This window comes from Cricetulus griseus, chromosome 7 (assembly GCF_003668045.3).
Source record: "Cricetulus griseus strain 17A/GY chromosome 7, alternate assembly CriGri-PICRH-1.0, whole genome shotgun sequence".
NCBI classification, from domain to species: domain Eukaryota; kingdom Metazoa; phylum Chordata; class Mammalia; order Rodentia; family Cricetidae; genus Cricetulus; species Cricetulus griseus.
The window spans coordinates 132,946,685-132,958,656 of NC_048600.1; the positions used below are offsets into that span (position 1 = coordinate 132,946,685).

General features: G+C 52.4%; 3 protein-coding genes across 6 annotated transcripts; 1 reads left to right on the forward strand and 2 right to left on the reverse strand.

The window, feature by feature from the left end:
* Window positions 1–1,707: 1,707 nt before the first annotated feature.
* Window positions 1,708–2,960, reverse strand: Oxld1 (oxidoreductase like domain containing 1). Of its 2 annotated transcripts, none has more exons than XM_027425416.2 (2): window positions 2,843–2,960; window positions 1,708–2,228 (listed from the first exon to the last, which is right to left on the reverse strand). In XM_027425416.2, exons 1-2 carry the CDS (start codon window positions 2,903–2,905, stop codon window positions 1,803–1,805), a joined length of 489 nt encoding a protein of 162 aa, XP_027281217.1. In that variant the 5' UTR covers window positions 2,906–2,960; the 3' UTR covers window positions 1,708–1,802. The 2 variants fall into 2 exon arrangements, with proteins under 2 accessions (XP_027281217.1, XP_035303887.1); XM_035447996.1 differs by having other exon boundaries at window positions 1,708–2,353; window positions 2,710–2,948.
* A 13-nt stretch (window positions 2,961–2,973) lies between these two features.
* On the forward strand, window positions 2,974–8,511 carry Ccdc137 (coiled-coil domain containing 137). Of its 2 annotated transcripts, none has more exons than XM_027425412.2 (6): window positions 2,974–3,163; window positions 3,391–3,524; window positions 4,656–4,878; window positions 6,044–6,126; window positions 6,328–6,407; window positions 6,593–8,511. In XM_027425412.2, the coding sequence occupies exons 1-6, from the start codon at window positions 3,030–3,032 to the stop codon at window positions 6,806–6,808; spliced, it is 870 nt and encodes a 289-aa protein (XP_027281213.1). In that variant the 5' UTR covers window positions 2,974–3,029; the 3' UTR covers window positions 6,809–8,511. The 2 variants fall into 2 exon arrangements, with proteins under 2 accessions (XP_027281213.1, XP_027281214.1); XM_027425413.2 differs by having other exon boundaries at window positions 3,008–3,207.
* Window positions 8,512–9,503: 992 nt separating this feature from the next.
* Window positions 9,504–11,867, reverse strand: Arl16 (ADP ribosylation factor like GTPase 16). Of its 2 annotated transcripts, none has more exons than XM_027425415.2 (5): window positions 11,723–11,867; window positions 11,548–11,606; window positions 11,145–11,258; window positions 10,441–10,526; window positions 9,504–10,322 (listed from the first exon to the last, which is right to left on the reverse strand). In XM_027425415.2, the coding sequence occupies exons 1-5, from the start codon at window positions 11,862–11,864 to the stop codon at window positions 10,151–10,153; spliced, it is 573 nt and encodes a 190-aa protein (XP_027281216.2). In that variant the 5' UTR covers window positions 11,865–11,867; the 3' UTR covers window positions 9,504–10,150. The 2 variants fall into 2 exon arrangements, with proteins under 2 accessions (XP_027281216.2, XP_027281215.2); XM_027425414.2 differs by having other exon boundaries at window positions 10,441–10,556.
* Between the last annotated feature and the right edge of the window lie 105 nt (window positions 11,868–11,972).

Consider the following 11,972-nt stretch of genomic DNA (forward strand, 5'->3'; position numbering starts at 1 on the left):
AACTCCTTGTCCTCCTCTGCCCCCAAGTATTGGAATTACTAGCATGAGCCAACACAGCCAACTCTGCATGACTCTTCTGTTAACCTTTGTCTTTTGCACTGAAGTAGTAAGAGGAGACATGTTATTCATTTATTCATGTTTTTGTTTTTCGAGACAGGGTTTCTCTGTGTAGCTTTGGAGCCTATCCTGGCACTCGCTCTGGAGACCAGGCTGGCCTTGAACTCATGGAGATCTGCCTGCTTCTGGGGGAGGCATGTTATACTGCTAGTGTCTGGACCACTATGGGGTATTTCACAGATGCTTGGTGGCATAAGTACCTGGGGATTAAACTGATGGAGGCTGAAAAGTTTCTACACCCTGATAAACCTCTCCGATGATGCAGTAATCCACGTTTAATGGATACAGCGCTCCCGAATGGGCTTCCAGCCCCCCAGACAGGAGATGGGAAAGTGAGACCAGAAAAACCACAAGTCTGTTCTCTGGGGGACAGTTTAAATACCCTGTGGGAGTGGTCTTGAGTATCTCTGGGGGAGGCGCCATCATTTGGTGGGCTTTCTGAGATGCAGCAGGGTTTGGAGGGAGATGGGGGAGGGGGCTAACATCCCAGACTCTTTGGGTGTATGGATATCAGCTATTGGGGTGAAGCTTCCGCCTTAACAGAGGCAAAATAAGATGCAGGCCAGTGCGGTAGAGTCCGAGAACTTGAGTGCCACACACCTAGAAGCAGACCTGGGCGTACTGCAAAGGGCTGGCCAATGACTTTTTTTGGAGGGCATCTCATACTGCATGGCCTTACTGGCCTTTGCCACAATTGTCAAATGCTGGAAATTCTGATTTTTGTAGGACCCACTGGTGTTAACATTTCCTGGAGATGGGAACAATTGTCTACCTGCGCTAGGTATGGCGCACTCCTTTAATCCCAACACCCGGGAGGCAGAGGCAGGCAGATCTCTGTGAGTTCCAGGTGTTCCAGGACAGCCAAGGCTGAGAAACTCTGTCTGGAAAACCAACTATCTTTTGAACCTCTTTTCAGGAGGGCATGTTTCAATCCAGATTAAGTAGCTACACAAATGTCTGAGACCATTGTCATGTTTATCTGGGCCCAGCCTCTGCTGAGTACTTTGGAAGGCACGTATCATCTGGCCAAGAGGTCAGCCTGAACTGTGACCTGTCACCCAATAGAAAGTGCCCCTACTCTGTGGTGTTGGTTTTGTCACAGGTCTGTGTAAGACACCAAACATGGAAAAAGCCCTATCAGCTCAAACCCAACAGGAAGTCACTCTACAAGCCTAGCTTTCCCCTTAAACAAAGTAAGTGGAACAGATACATTTAAGCTCAGCCCTTGCTAGTTCTGGAACTTGATGCTCCAACTGCTTTGGTTTCTAGCAGTGCTCACAACTCTAAGGGATGACCCTACACTACTACTTGGAAGAAAGAACATCTCCCCAGGACCCAGCAGGAGACAGGGAGCAGCTAGGCCCCTCCCACGTGACGGTTCTCATTTATCACACAGATGGGGAACCAGAGTTTACGGTCAGCAGGACATCCCAGCTACACTGGGGCCTGGAGGTGCTCCTGCCACAGGGTATTCAGGGAGACAGGGGTTTTGGTTTATCTTCACCGGTGAGGAAAGCTGGCTGCTGAGCAGGGACACACAGCTAGCCGATGTATGCTTTATCTGACAACACAGGCAGAGGGACAACACGATTGGGTTGTCACAGGGAATTTATTAGGAGGTGAAGTTGCTGCACAAGAACAAAAGTGGCCCCGATGCTTCTCAGGGATTGCTTCTGCTCACTGCCTCAGCCTCCACTTTGCATTCTGAGGCGGATCTCCATTCTGAGGAAGGCCTTGAGGTTCTCGTCAGTCACATGCTCCTCAAGGATGGCCAGGGCCTGCTGCCCACCATCCTGGTAGTGCCTCAGCAGAGCTTCTGCGTAATTTACCCACACACAGTTAGGACAGCCGCTCAGGCAGCAGTTTGTGGGAGGCTGGAGCTCGGGTGGCAGAGAGTACGGGGGTCTCATGAGGTTCTCAGGGGGCAGGGAGGCCTTTGGCTCCCTGTTATCCTCTGTACCTGCTTGGAAACCACCTTCCTCCCTGTGGTCCATCCCCAACGATCGGCAGCTAGCAGTGGCTTGCACCGGAGCATGGTGTCTGTGAAGAACACCGTGTCTTCCTCGGGGAAGACCCTGGCCGCAATCCCAGCTGGAGAACTGCTGTGTCCCCTGCGAAAATGGGATACTCAGTGTGACTCTTCCGGAAGCTGGTAAGGCACAGGGGTAATGTTCAGCCTTCCTAGCACTGGACCGGCAGCTCAACATCCTTCTCGGCCTCCTCACTTCCTGCAGGACTGTAGACAAGTTATTATAGCTCACTTCTGTATACTGTTTCCCTATCTGGGAAATGGGCAGGTTGGTTGGTATGAGAAGAAACTTGCTAAGGGCCTGAGGGTTCAGTGTCAGGCACTGGGGCCTGAGCTCCAGACGACTGCAGGAGGAGCAGCTCTGGATCAGACGACTAGACACATGACTGATCCTGGACAGGACGGGGGGAAGGCCACAGAGCCAGCCGGTTTTAACTCAGCACGCCTCCCCTGACCATGCTGGCTATCCTCCTTCCATCCCTTCACGGGAGAAGCTCAAAGGATATAGGGTCACCCCATTCTCCGTCTCTAGCGCCTCAGAGACCCTGGGGTCTGATGCTCACCCGCGACCCTGGTCACTAAACTCTTGCAGTGCCCTTGCCCACTAACTCGTCTGGGGCGCAAACCTGAAGAAACCTCAGTGAGCAGGCCTCCCGGATCTGGGACACCCCGGCCCGCTGGCCCGCGAGTACTTGCCCAGCGGCAGAGCGCAGCTCCCACCCGGCCTCCCCGGGACAGGCTCTGCAGCATTAGCCCCATGGCTGGGGCCGACGCGGGGGACAACGGAGCAGGGAAGGCGCGCAGGAAGCGGAAGTGATGCTCATGGGGCGGGGTCTTGCAAGAGGGCGGAAATGGCTTCGTGCGCGGAGCTCCTGGAGTAACGATGGCGAGACCTGGGCGCGCAGCAGTGGCAAAAGCCGGGTCTGCGGGGCTTAGAGGCCCCGGACAGACGCACGCTCGACGGCAGGAGCCGCCGCGGGGACAGCAGCGCTCGGCAGCATGGCCGGGACGGCGCAGGTGGGTGCGGCCAGCCCGGGCGCACGCTCAGCCATGTGCACGCAGTGAGTGTCTCCAGTCTCCCGGGAGCTCTGAGGCCGTGTGCCGGGGCTTTCGTAGCGCCCTTTGCCTCTGCATGCTCGGCAAGGGCGAGGAGAGCACCTGCACCGCAGCGTTACAGGCGTCGTCTTTACTTTGTTCTGCTTGTTGTACTAGGGAAGGGTCTCACCCCTGGCTTATCTTTCCAGCACGGAAAAGAAGAAAGTGAATTGCAAGCCCAAGAACCAGGATGAGCAAGAAATTCCTTTCCGGCTCCGAGAGATTATGCGGAGCCGACAGGAGATGAGAAAGCCGCTCAGTAACAAGAAGAGAAGGAAGGAGGGTAAGTACAGCCCTCGCGAGGTGCCAGCCTGGCACCTGTGTCTGAACCCATCCAGTTGCCCAAATACTCAGAGGTGTTTGAGGCAGCGGAAAACGAGGCCGGAGTGCAGAGTACCGGAAGGCGCGCCGAGGCACGGACAGCACAGTCCTGACTTATAGCAGTGCCCCTTTGTAATTCACCACTCTTGAGATTTATTTTTAATTCTGTGCATGTAAGCGTGACTGGTCGGGAGGAAAGTGCATGCAGTTGCTATTGGAGGCCAGGAGAGCATGTTGGATCCCCTGGAGCTGGAGTTACAGGCCTTTGCTGCCCAATGTGGCTGCTGGGGAGCCAAACCCAAGTCTTTGAGTATATATTCTTTTTTTATTAGCCTTTTTTTTTTTTGCTGTTGTTTTGTTTGTTTTTTATTATGTATACAGTGTTCTGCCTGTATGTATGCCTGCATGTCAGAAGGGGCACCAGATCTCATTATGGTTGGTTGTGAGCCACCATGTGGGTGCTGGGAATTGAACTCAGGACCTCTGGAAGAGCAGCCAGTGCTCTTAACCTCTGAGCCATCCCTCCAGCCTGAGGAGTACATATTCTAAATGGCTGAGCTATCTCTCCAGTTCCATTGGTGTGTTTTTGTTTTTCAAAGCAGGGTTTCTCAGTGTCCTGGAACTCACTTGGTAGACCAGGCTGGCCTCAAAGTCAGAGAGATCCTCCTGCCTCTGCCTCTAGAGTGTTGGGATTAAAGGTTGTGTTTGGTCTTTTGAGATAGGGTTTCTCTGTATAACAGTCTTGGCTGTTCTGGAACTTACTTTGTAGACAAGTGTGGCCTTGAACTCACAGAGATCTGGCAGCCTCTGCCTCTTGAGTACTAGGATTACAGATGCGTGCCACCATTCTGAACACTCTGGTTTCTTTGTTCACTTGGGTTAGCAGTGGACATCTTTGACAGGAGCCAGTGGGTCATGAGATCACATCTGTAGGTCTGCCCTGAACTGAATGTTTTAGATCTCTGCTTGTCCTTAGGCCTGGTCTTCTTACTTGTGGCTGTAGGAGGGAAATGGTCATGAGCTGCTTACCTGTCACCAACCACTCTATCCTGAGCCTCGTCTTACACCTGCTCTGGGTGTTCTTTGTCCTCAGCCCAGATGGCTTTCAAGAAGACATTGGAAAAGGAAGCAAAGGGAGAAGAGCCAGACATCGTTGTCCCCAAGTTCAAGCAAAGGAAAGGGGAGTCTGATGTGGCCTACATCCAACGCATGGAGCAGGAGGCCCAGCATGTGCTGTTCCTTACCAAGAACCAGGCCACTCGGCAGCCAGAGGCGCAAGCAGCTCCCAAGAAGGAGAAGTCTGAAGGGAAGAAAGCGTGAGTTGAGCCTGGAGGCCCCGTGCTGTGGGTTCTGGTGACAGGAAGAACTGGTCAGGAAGGGGCCATTGGGTGCACTGCTGTAGGAAAGTGGAGTCTGCTGTGGGAGAACATGCTGGATGCTAAGACATTGTCCCCAGTGGAATCACTCACCCTTGTGGCATGACCAGTGGAGGCTGTCACCTGCTCTGTAGTGAGTTTGTCTCTGGTGTTCCCCTTGGTTTGAAAGAGATTTGAGTCTGTCTTGTTTGTGCAAGTTCTGTATCTTCTTGGCCCGGTGTCCTTGACTATAAAGAGGAGTTAATGCCACTGTCGTAATGTTCAGATGAGCTCTTGTATCATCCATAGGGATGGTGTCCAACCAGTAGAGGCCACCACAAGCTAAGGTTCCCCCAACCTACTCAGTCACCTCCTGCTCAGGCTACCCCTGGCTTGTGTGCAGGCACAAACATTTATTATTTATTTAGATGCAATAACCAAACCACAGCTTTCAGGAAAAGTCAGCCTGGGGTCTCTCTCTCTCTCTCTTTCTCTCTCTCTCTCTCTCTCTCTCTCTCTCTCTCTCTCTCTCTCCTCTCTCTCCTTTCTCTCTTGGCTAAGCCTGGGCTTTCAGTGAAGTTGAAGAAAAATTACCACCATGCATGGTGTCTCGTGCCTGTCATTCCAGGATCTAGGGGCCTGAGGTTGGGGCTGCTGTGAGTTCAGGCCAGAGGGTCTCAAACAAAAAGACAGCCAACAAGGCGGCCACATTGCCTGCTCTTCTCTCCACTGGCACAGGAAACCTGTCCTGTGATCATACTGCTTTCTTGTACTTCCTTCTGATGTGGTCACATGAGCCGAAGCCCAGCCTAAAGCCATGCTCACAGAGAGGTGTAGTGTGTCACACATTCGGTGCTTTGCAAGTCCCTTTGATGCAATCTCACAGCTGCCCTTCGTTATGGAGTGTATTGTTTTAGGCCCCAGCAGGATGGCCATGTTCACTGCAAGGTACTTAGCCACATCCTTGCCATTCTTTCGACAACCTAAAATGTCTAGGCTTTGCATTGTTCCCTGGGGGCCCTTGGGGAGCCTGTTGGATGCAGCTTTTGAGGGCAGGCTGGCCTCTGCTGCCCCTAAGATGGAGGAACAAGAGCTTAGGAGTTTGAAAAGCATGTTTTCTTCACAGCTTCCAAAAGCGGCGACTTGAAAAAGCCCAGAAGAAAAAGGAGGCAAGAGCAGTGGACAGACTGGAGCAGGAGTTGCTAAAAGGTAGCTTTCCCACAGCAGGCACAGAAGCTGCAGTCCCCACACGGCTCCTCCTCCCCCCATACCTCCTTGGTGGCACCCGTGGATTCCCAGTCTCACGACTAGGAGGCCAGTGGATGAGTGGGTTCTGAAAGGGAGGGTGGGTGGAGAGTCCAAAATGACAGGGGCTCTGTGAACGGCAGCCTCTGTTCACTCTCTTTGCAGACACTGTGGAGTTTGGAGAAGTTGTGCTGCAGCCCCCAGACCTGACGGTCCAGCCCAGAAGGGGCACAGGCAGAGATGCAGTATGTGGGGACCAAGTGATACAGGGGGTGGGGATCGGCGAGATCCTTCCTGTTTCTGCTGGGAAACGAGAAGGTCCCAGCCCAGGACCTTCTTCAAGGGCTATCAGCTGCCCGACAGCAGAAGCTCTCTGCCGTCTTCTCTCCTTAGCGGAGCTTGTGCTACAACCTTCTCTCTCTTTCCTCAGCCTGGCAAGAAGTCGCTAATGCTAAAGATGCTTTTGGGTGCTGGTGGTGTGTCCCTGACTCCATCCACCTCACTGGCCCGCCAGCGGATCCTGGGGGAAGAGAGGGAACGGGCTGTGCAGGCCTACAGAGCCCTGAAGAAGCAGCAGCGACAGGAAGTGACACTTACACAGCCACCTGGCAGCTCTTCTCAGAGAAAGCCCCAGACTTGTCTATGATTCAGAGACCTTGGGGTCCAGTCCCCTGGAAACTGGCCTGGGAGCTGCTAGACCTGAAAAAGGGAACGAGGGCAGATGCTTGTCCCTGGATGGGGGCCTAAGCACAAGCTTTCAATATGGGGGTGGTGTGGTTTTCTTTCCCTTCCCCTTTTAAGAGTGACCACCAATGAATTCTATCTCATACAGAGCAAGTTCCCCTAAGACTTGCCTGAGACACAGAAGGGATGGCTGGTGTTTTCCCTGAGCCTAGCTTTACTCTGAAACAAGTCTCAGGGAAGACAAGCCAGGACTACTGTAGAAAGAACTCAACCCCTTAATCCAGCTGATGCCTGAAGCTGCTGATGTAGGTCAGCCTGTTGTCTTAAGAGGCTCCCATGGGTTCAGTGCAGTGCAAAGCATGTTAACAGGACAGTGGAAGAGCAAATATACCCGGGTCAGGTGTATCAGTCAGGTGGCTTGCATATTTGCCTGCAGGGGTCTGTACAAGAGACCAGAGCCCCAGTCTGGTTTGAATAGAGATGATGGGGTGTCAGTACTAGCTGAGTGCATTAAGGCAAACACATAAAAGCCAGGTTTCGGTGGTAGGAAGGGCAGAGTAATTATACTAAGAGGGTAGGAACAGGTCCATGTCCTATCAACAGGCCTCTGGGCGTAGGGCAGGCCTTTGGGAAGGACCAGGGATGGAATCTGGTTGAGGGTGTCTCCCATAGTACCAAAAGAGGGGGAACCTGATGCTAGTGAAAGGTAGATCTTGAAACTCATCCAACCTCCTGGAGTGTGGTACCACCCTATAATCCTGGCACCTAGGAGGTAAAGGCAGAAGAATTAGGAGTTCTGTGCCAGTCTTGACTACATGAGACTTGTTTTTTTTGTTTTTTTTTTTTTAAAAACAACTCAGCCAGGCAGTGGTGGTGCATTCCTTTAATCCCACGATTCAGGAGGCAGAGGCTGGTGGATCTCGAGTTTGAGGCTAGCCTGGTCACAGAGTAAGTTCCATGACAACCAGTGCTGTTACCCAGAGAAGCCCTGTCTTGAAAAACAACAAAAAACCCCAAAACTCATGTAGACATCAAAAGAGCTAGGCTTGGGTCCTGCTGTGGAAGCACAGTTTTCTGGCAGACTTTCCAAGAGCTTCCTTCTAGCAAAGCAGTCCTGGTGCCCACACGAAGTGCTTTTTCTCACTTTTCCAAATTTGTTTTGCTCTCTTTGAAGTCTGGACCGTTGCTCTCTGATCCACTCATTCACAGCCCCGGTCAGTGCATGCCTGTCAGTGTGCCTGGGACTGAGTGCTTAGATGTGTCAACAGTAGCAAGGGCCGCTTGGTTTCCCACTAAGCAGACTAGAGCCAGGACCAAGAGCCACTATTAGAGCTGTAGGCTTTTGTGTTCTTTCAGATGCAACGTAATTGTCCAGTTAAAGCACAACCAGCCAACGCTGTAGCTAACTGAACTGCATTAAAGAACTCTGGGTAACCCAGTAGTGAGATATCCACCCTGCCCCCAGCTGTAGCTCTGACCACGCTTCTTTGTGGTCACAGGTGCAGACAAGACAGAGGGTCTGGGGTCCCGGACCTGAGCATGCTCTCTTGCTTCCAGTCAGGTCACAGAGGGCACCCTGGGTGAATCCTTGGAGCTGGAACTTGGGGCTGTCACACACTTCTTGTATAAGTGCATTCTCCCCAAATAAACTTCACTTAACCTGTACTGAGTCTAGTGGATCTTGATTCCCATGCAATATAACCTTCCTTAAAGACCCCACACCTGCATGGACTTGGTATATCTTACTTTCTGTAACTTTTGTTAAATAATCCCACACCCAAGCTTTCAGGTATTACCTTATTTATGTAAAAAGAATTATCACATATACAGTGGTCATGCATGTTTGCCTGTAGGCCAGAAAAGGACACCAGATTTCAGATAGGTGTGACCCACCATGTGGCTGTTGGGAATTGAACTCAGGGCCTCTGGAACGGCAGGCAGTGCTCAAAACCCTTGAGCCATCTCTCCAGCCCCTTAAGGTATTATGTCTTGGTTGCTTCTCTTCCTCTGAATACACTTACTAAACCCCTGTTCTGTGCTTGAACCTTTGCAAATGGCTCTTAGACCTAATGATGGTGTGGAGCCTCCTTCAGTATGGTTTTCCCATTCTCCTTACTTGAGGTGTGTGGTAGGCCATGTGACAGCTCTCGCCGCTTGCCCACTCCAAGGTCAGGCCTGGTCTTTGCTGCCATCTTGAACTGACCCTCATAGCAGCAGTCTTTAAATATTGACAGGTTGGCTGGGGCATCGCCACTGTTAAATCAGTACTGATTAGGTACTGACAAACACATGGAAATTAGGTCTTGATGGTATGAAGGGCAGAGTATCTCTGGGGTTCCCCAGACCTCCCCACTTTGTGTCCTGGTTGAAAAAACAGGCACCTTGATCTTGGTAACATGGCTGCAGGTTCTTCTCAGCAGATTTGAGCTGAAATCAGGTTTACCACACTGATGCATTGGCCAACTTACTAAGTGTTCTCTGTCAACCTGATTTGACTCAGATAAGTCCCACCAGAATGTCGCCTTCAGCCTTCTGTGTACCATCTCTACCTTTACTGTCCACCTGTGGGAGCTCACACATCCCTGTACATGTCATTGGCCAATAAAACAAACAATGAAAGCTGTCATTTGTGGTGAGGTCAAACCTCATCTGTTTTGTTTTTCTTTTTTTTTTTTTTTTTGAGACAGCCTTTGTGTAGTTCCAAAGACTTTGTGTAGACTAGCCTGGAACTCACAGATCCTCCTGCCTGTGCCTCTTAGGAATGCACCCCACACTGGTCCTCCACACCCCCATGTTTTTGAGAGCAGCTCTTCCTCCCCGTGTTGTCTAGGTTTAACCCCAATGGTCCTTCCACCGTGGTCTCTTGAGTAGCTCAAGCTGCAGGCCTGAAGCACTGCATCCTGCATGGTTTTTGTTTCTCATTTGACACAGTTCTTATTCATACTCTCTTCATTAATTTAATGAGTATAACAAATTTTATAAATGTAAAAAAATTATACTTTTCCTGGAGAATTGGTCAGGACATCGGAAACTCAGAAGGGCAGAGCTTGTACTACAAAGAGGAGCTGGGCCCAGTGGAGCAGTACAGTCCCAAGCCTGCAAGCATAGGTCCAGAGCTCCCTGGTGGGAGTCCCTGCAGCACTTTTATTCCCCCACAGGTCTGTCCTCTCCCAGTCCTGGGAGCACTGTTCAGAGGCCAGATGACCAGTGTCTGTACAGCAGATGCTTGTACCTTCAGAGGTTGTCATGTCGTACTTTGTCTCCTAGGCACTGGATGGGTCAGCTATAATCCTCTGTCTTGCAGTCAGCTGCTGCATTTGTGTTGCTCCTGGAGCCAGAGCAGTACTGCAGACAAGCCAGTGCCATCCCTGGCACTTATTTCCGCCGTGGTAATATGCTGCTTGGCACAAGCAATGATGTCTGGAAGCCTGATTAATGACTTTATTTCCTCCACGGTCATGTAACAGGGCAGGTCACTGTAATTAAAGGAGCAACTTCATCAGAGGTTGAAGGCCACAAACTTGCCCTCCCCACTGTGGATCCCATGTTCCAGGCTTGGGGACACCCTGCCCTTTGTCAGCCCTAGACCCATACATTTTATTGAAGAGTATCAGGACTGAGGCTTTTGCAAGTTCTTCTGCAGAAAGGAGACCCAAGAGCAGCACACAGGATGCAGAGAGCTGGGTGGGGTTAGAGGCATCCATCACAAACTAGGGAAAAGGAAACAAGCTAACACAAGGTTTTCCAGGCCAACCCTCCACCTGGGCATTGCACAAGTGACTCAGGAAGAGCTCAGAACTTAACGTGATCATTTATGATGCTGGAGACTGAACCTAGGGCTTCAAGTGTGGCTAGGCAAGCACTCTACTGAGCTGCACGCCCGGTCCCAGAGTGGCTTTTAAGCAAAAGGTCTTGGAAATGGGCAACAAAAGGAAGTTGTATGAGGATGGCTTGGTGTCACTGGTGTCTTTTTAAGTACATAAAGTTCTCCATCCCAGAATTTGGAGCCCTCCCTTGTGGGGATGGGGCCGACCAGAGAGACGGACGTAGGAATGTTGGGCATATTCAGGTATCAAGGCATAGAACAAACAGTGCCTTCAGCAAGCGTCCTGGAGTCTGAGTCCTGTTCAGGAGCTCAGACCAATGCCTAAGAGCAAGCAATGTAGCCTAAGTCCCGTTTCCCCAAGCACAGTCATCAAAGACCCCAAACCGGATCCCATACAGAGCAGGGTCTGCTACTTGATGACTCAGGGAGACAGACACACTTCTCCCACAAGAAGCTCCAAGTACTGACTCACCAGGAGCGAGTGGCAGTTTCCATAGTAACTGGACCAGATGGGGCTCATGCAACCCCCGAGCTCTCGGATGGTGATCTTCCTGTGGGCCACGATGTCAGTGAGGTTGGTGCCCACCTGTGGAAAACACCAGGACGCGCAGACAGCAGTGTAAGCGCTGTACCATTGCGAACTCCTGGACGGCCGCTCCGCGGCTAAACCTCCACAATTAGTGACAACCGTTCGAGCCCTTCAGCAGAGCTCGACACCAAGGAAAGCAGTTCTCCGGGACTCCGGGCCAACGTCAACCACAGAGATGGACCCTGAGGGTGACAGCTCTCCCCGCCTTGGGAGGGGGAGCCCGAGGCGCTTTGCCAGTCGCAAAGGTGACCCGTGCAGGTCAGACCTGAGAGAGGCGGACACCTACCGTGGGCCGCGTCGGCGGAGGGTCCCCCAGGTCGCCCTTGCCATCTCCCGCGCTCAGCTGTTGGGGCGGTCAAGGGCCTGAGCGCGGCAGAGGGCGGAGTCCGCGTCCCGGGTAACCCGGTGTGTCCCCGCCCGCCCGCCGCCCGCTCGCCCGCCCGCACGGCGCGGAAGGATATTCTGCAGGCGCTTCACCAGCAGGGTCTTGCCGACCCCCGCAGCCCCGAGCAGGAGACACATCCCCGGTCCCGGTGGCGGCCGACGGGGCACCGGTACCCGGGAGCAGGGACGCCGTGAGGCCCGCCCCCGCTGAGCTTTCATTGGATAGACCTCTCTCCCAAGGTGTTCATTGGTTAGTCGCGCGGCCCAATCGTCGCTCAGAGTCAGTGAGCATGCGCAAAAGCTCGGCTTGGGGGCCGGTCTCCGGGT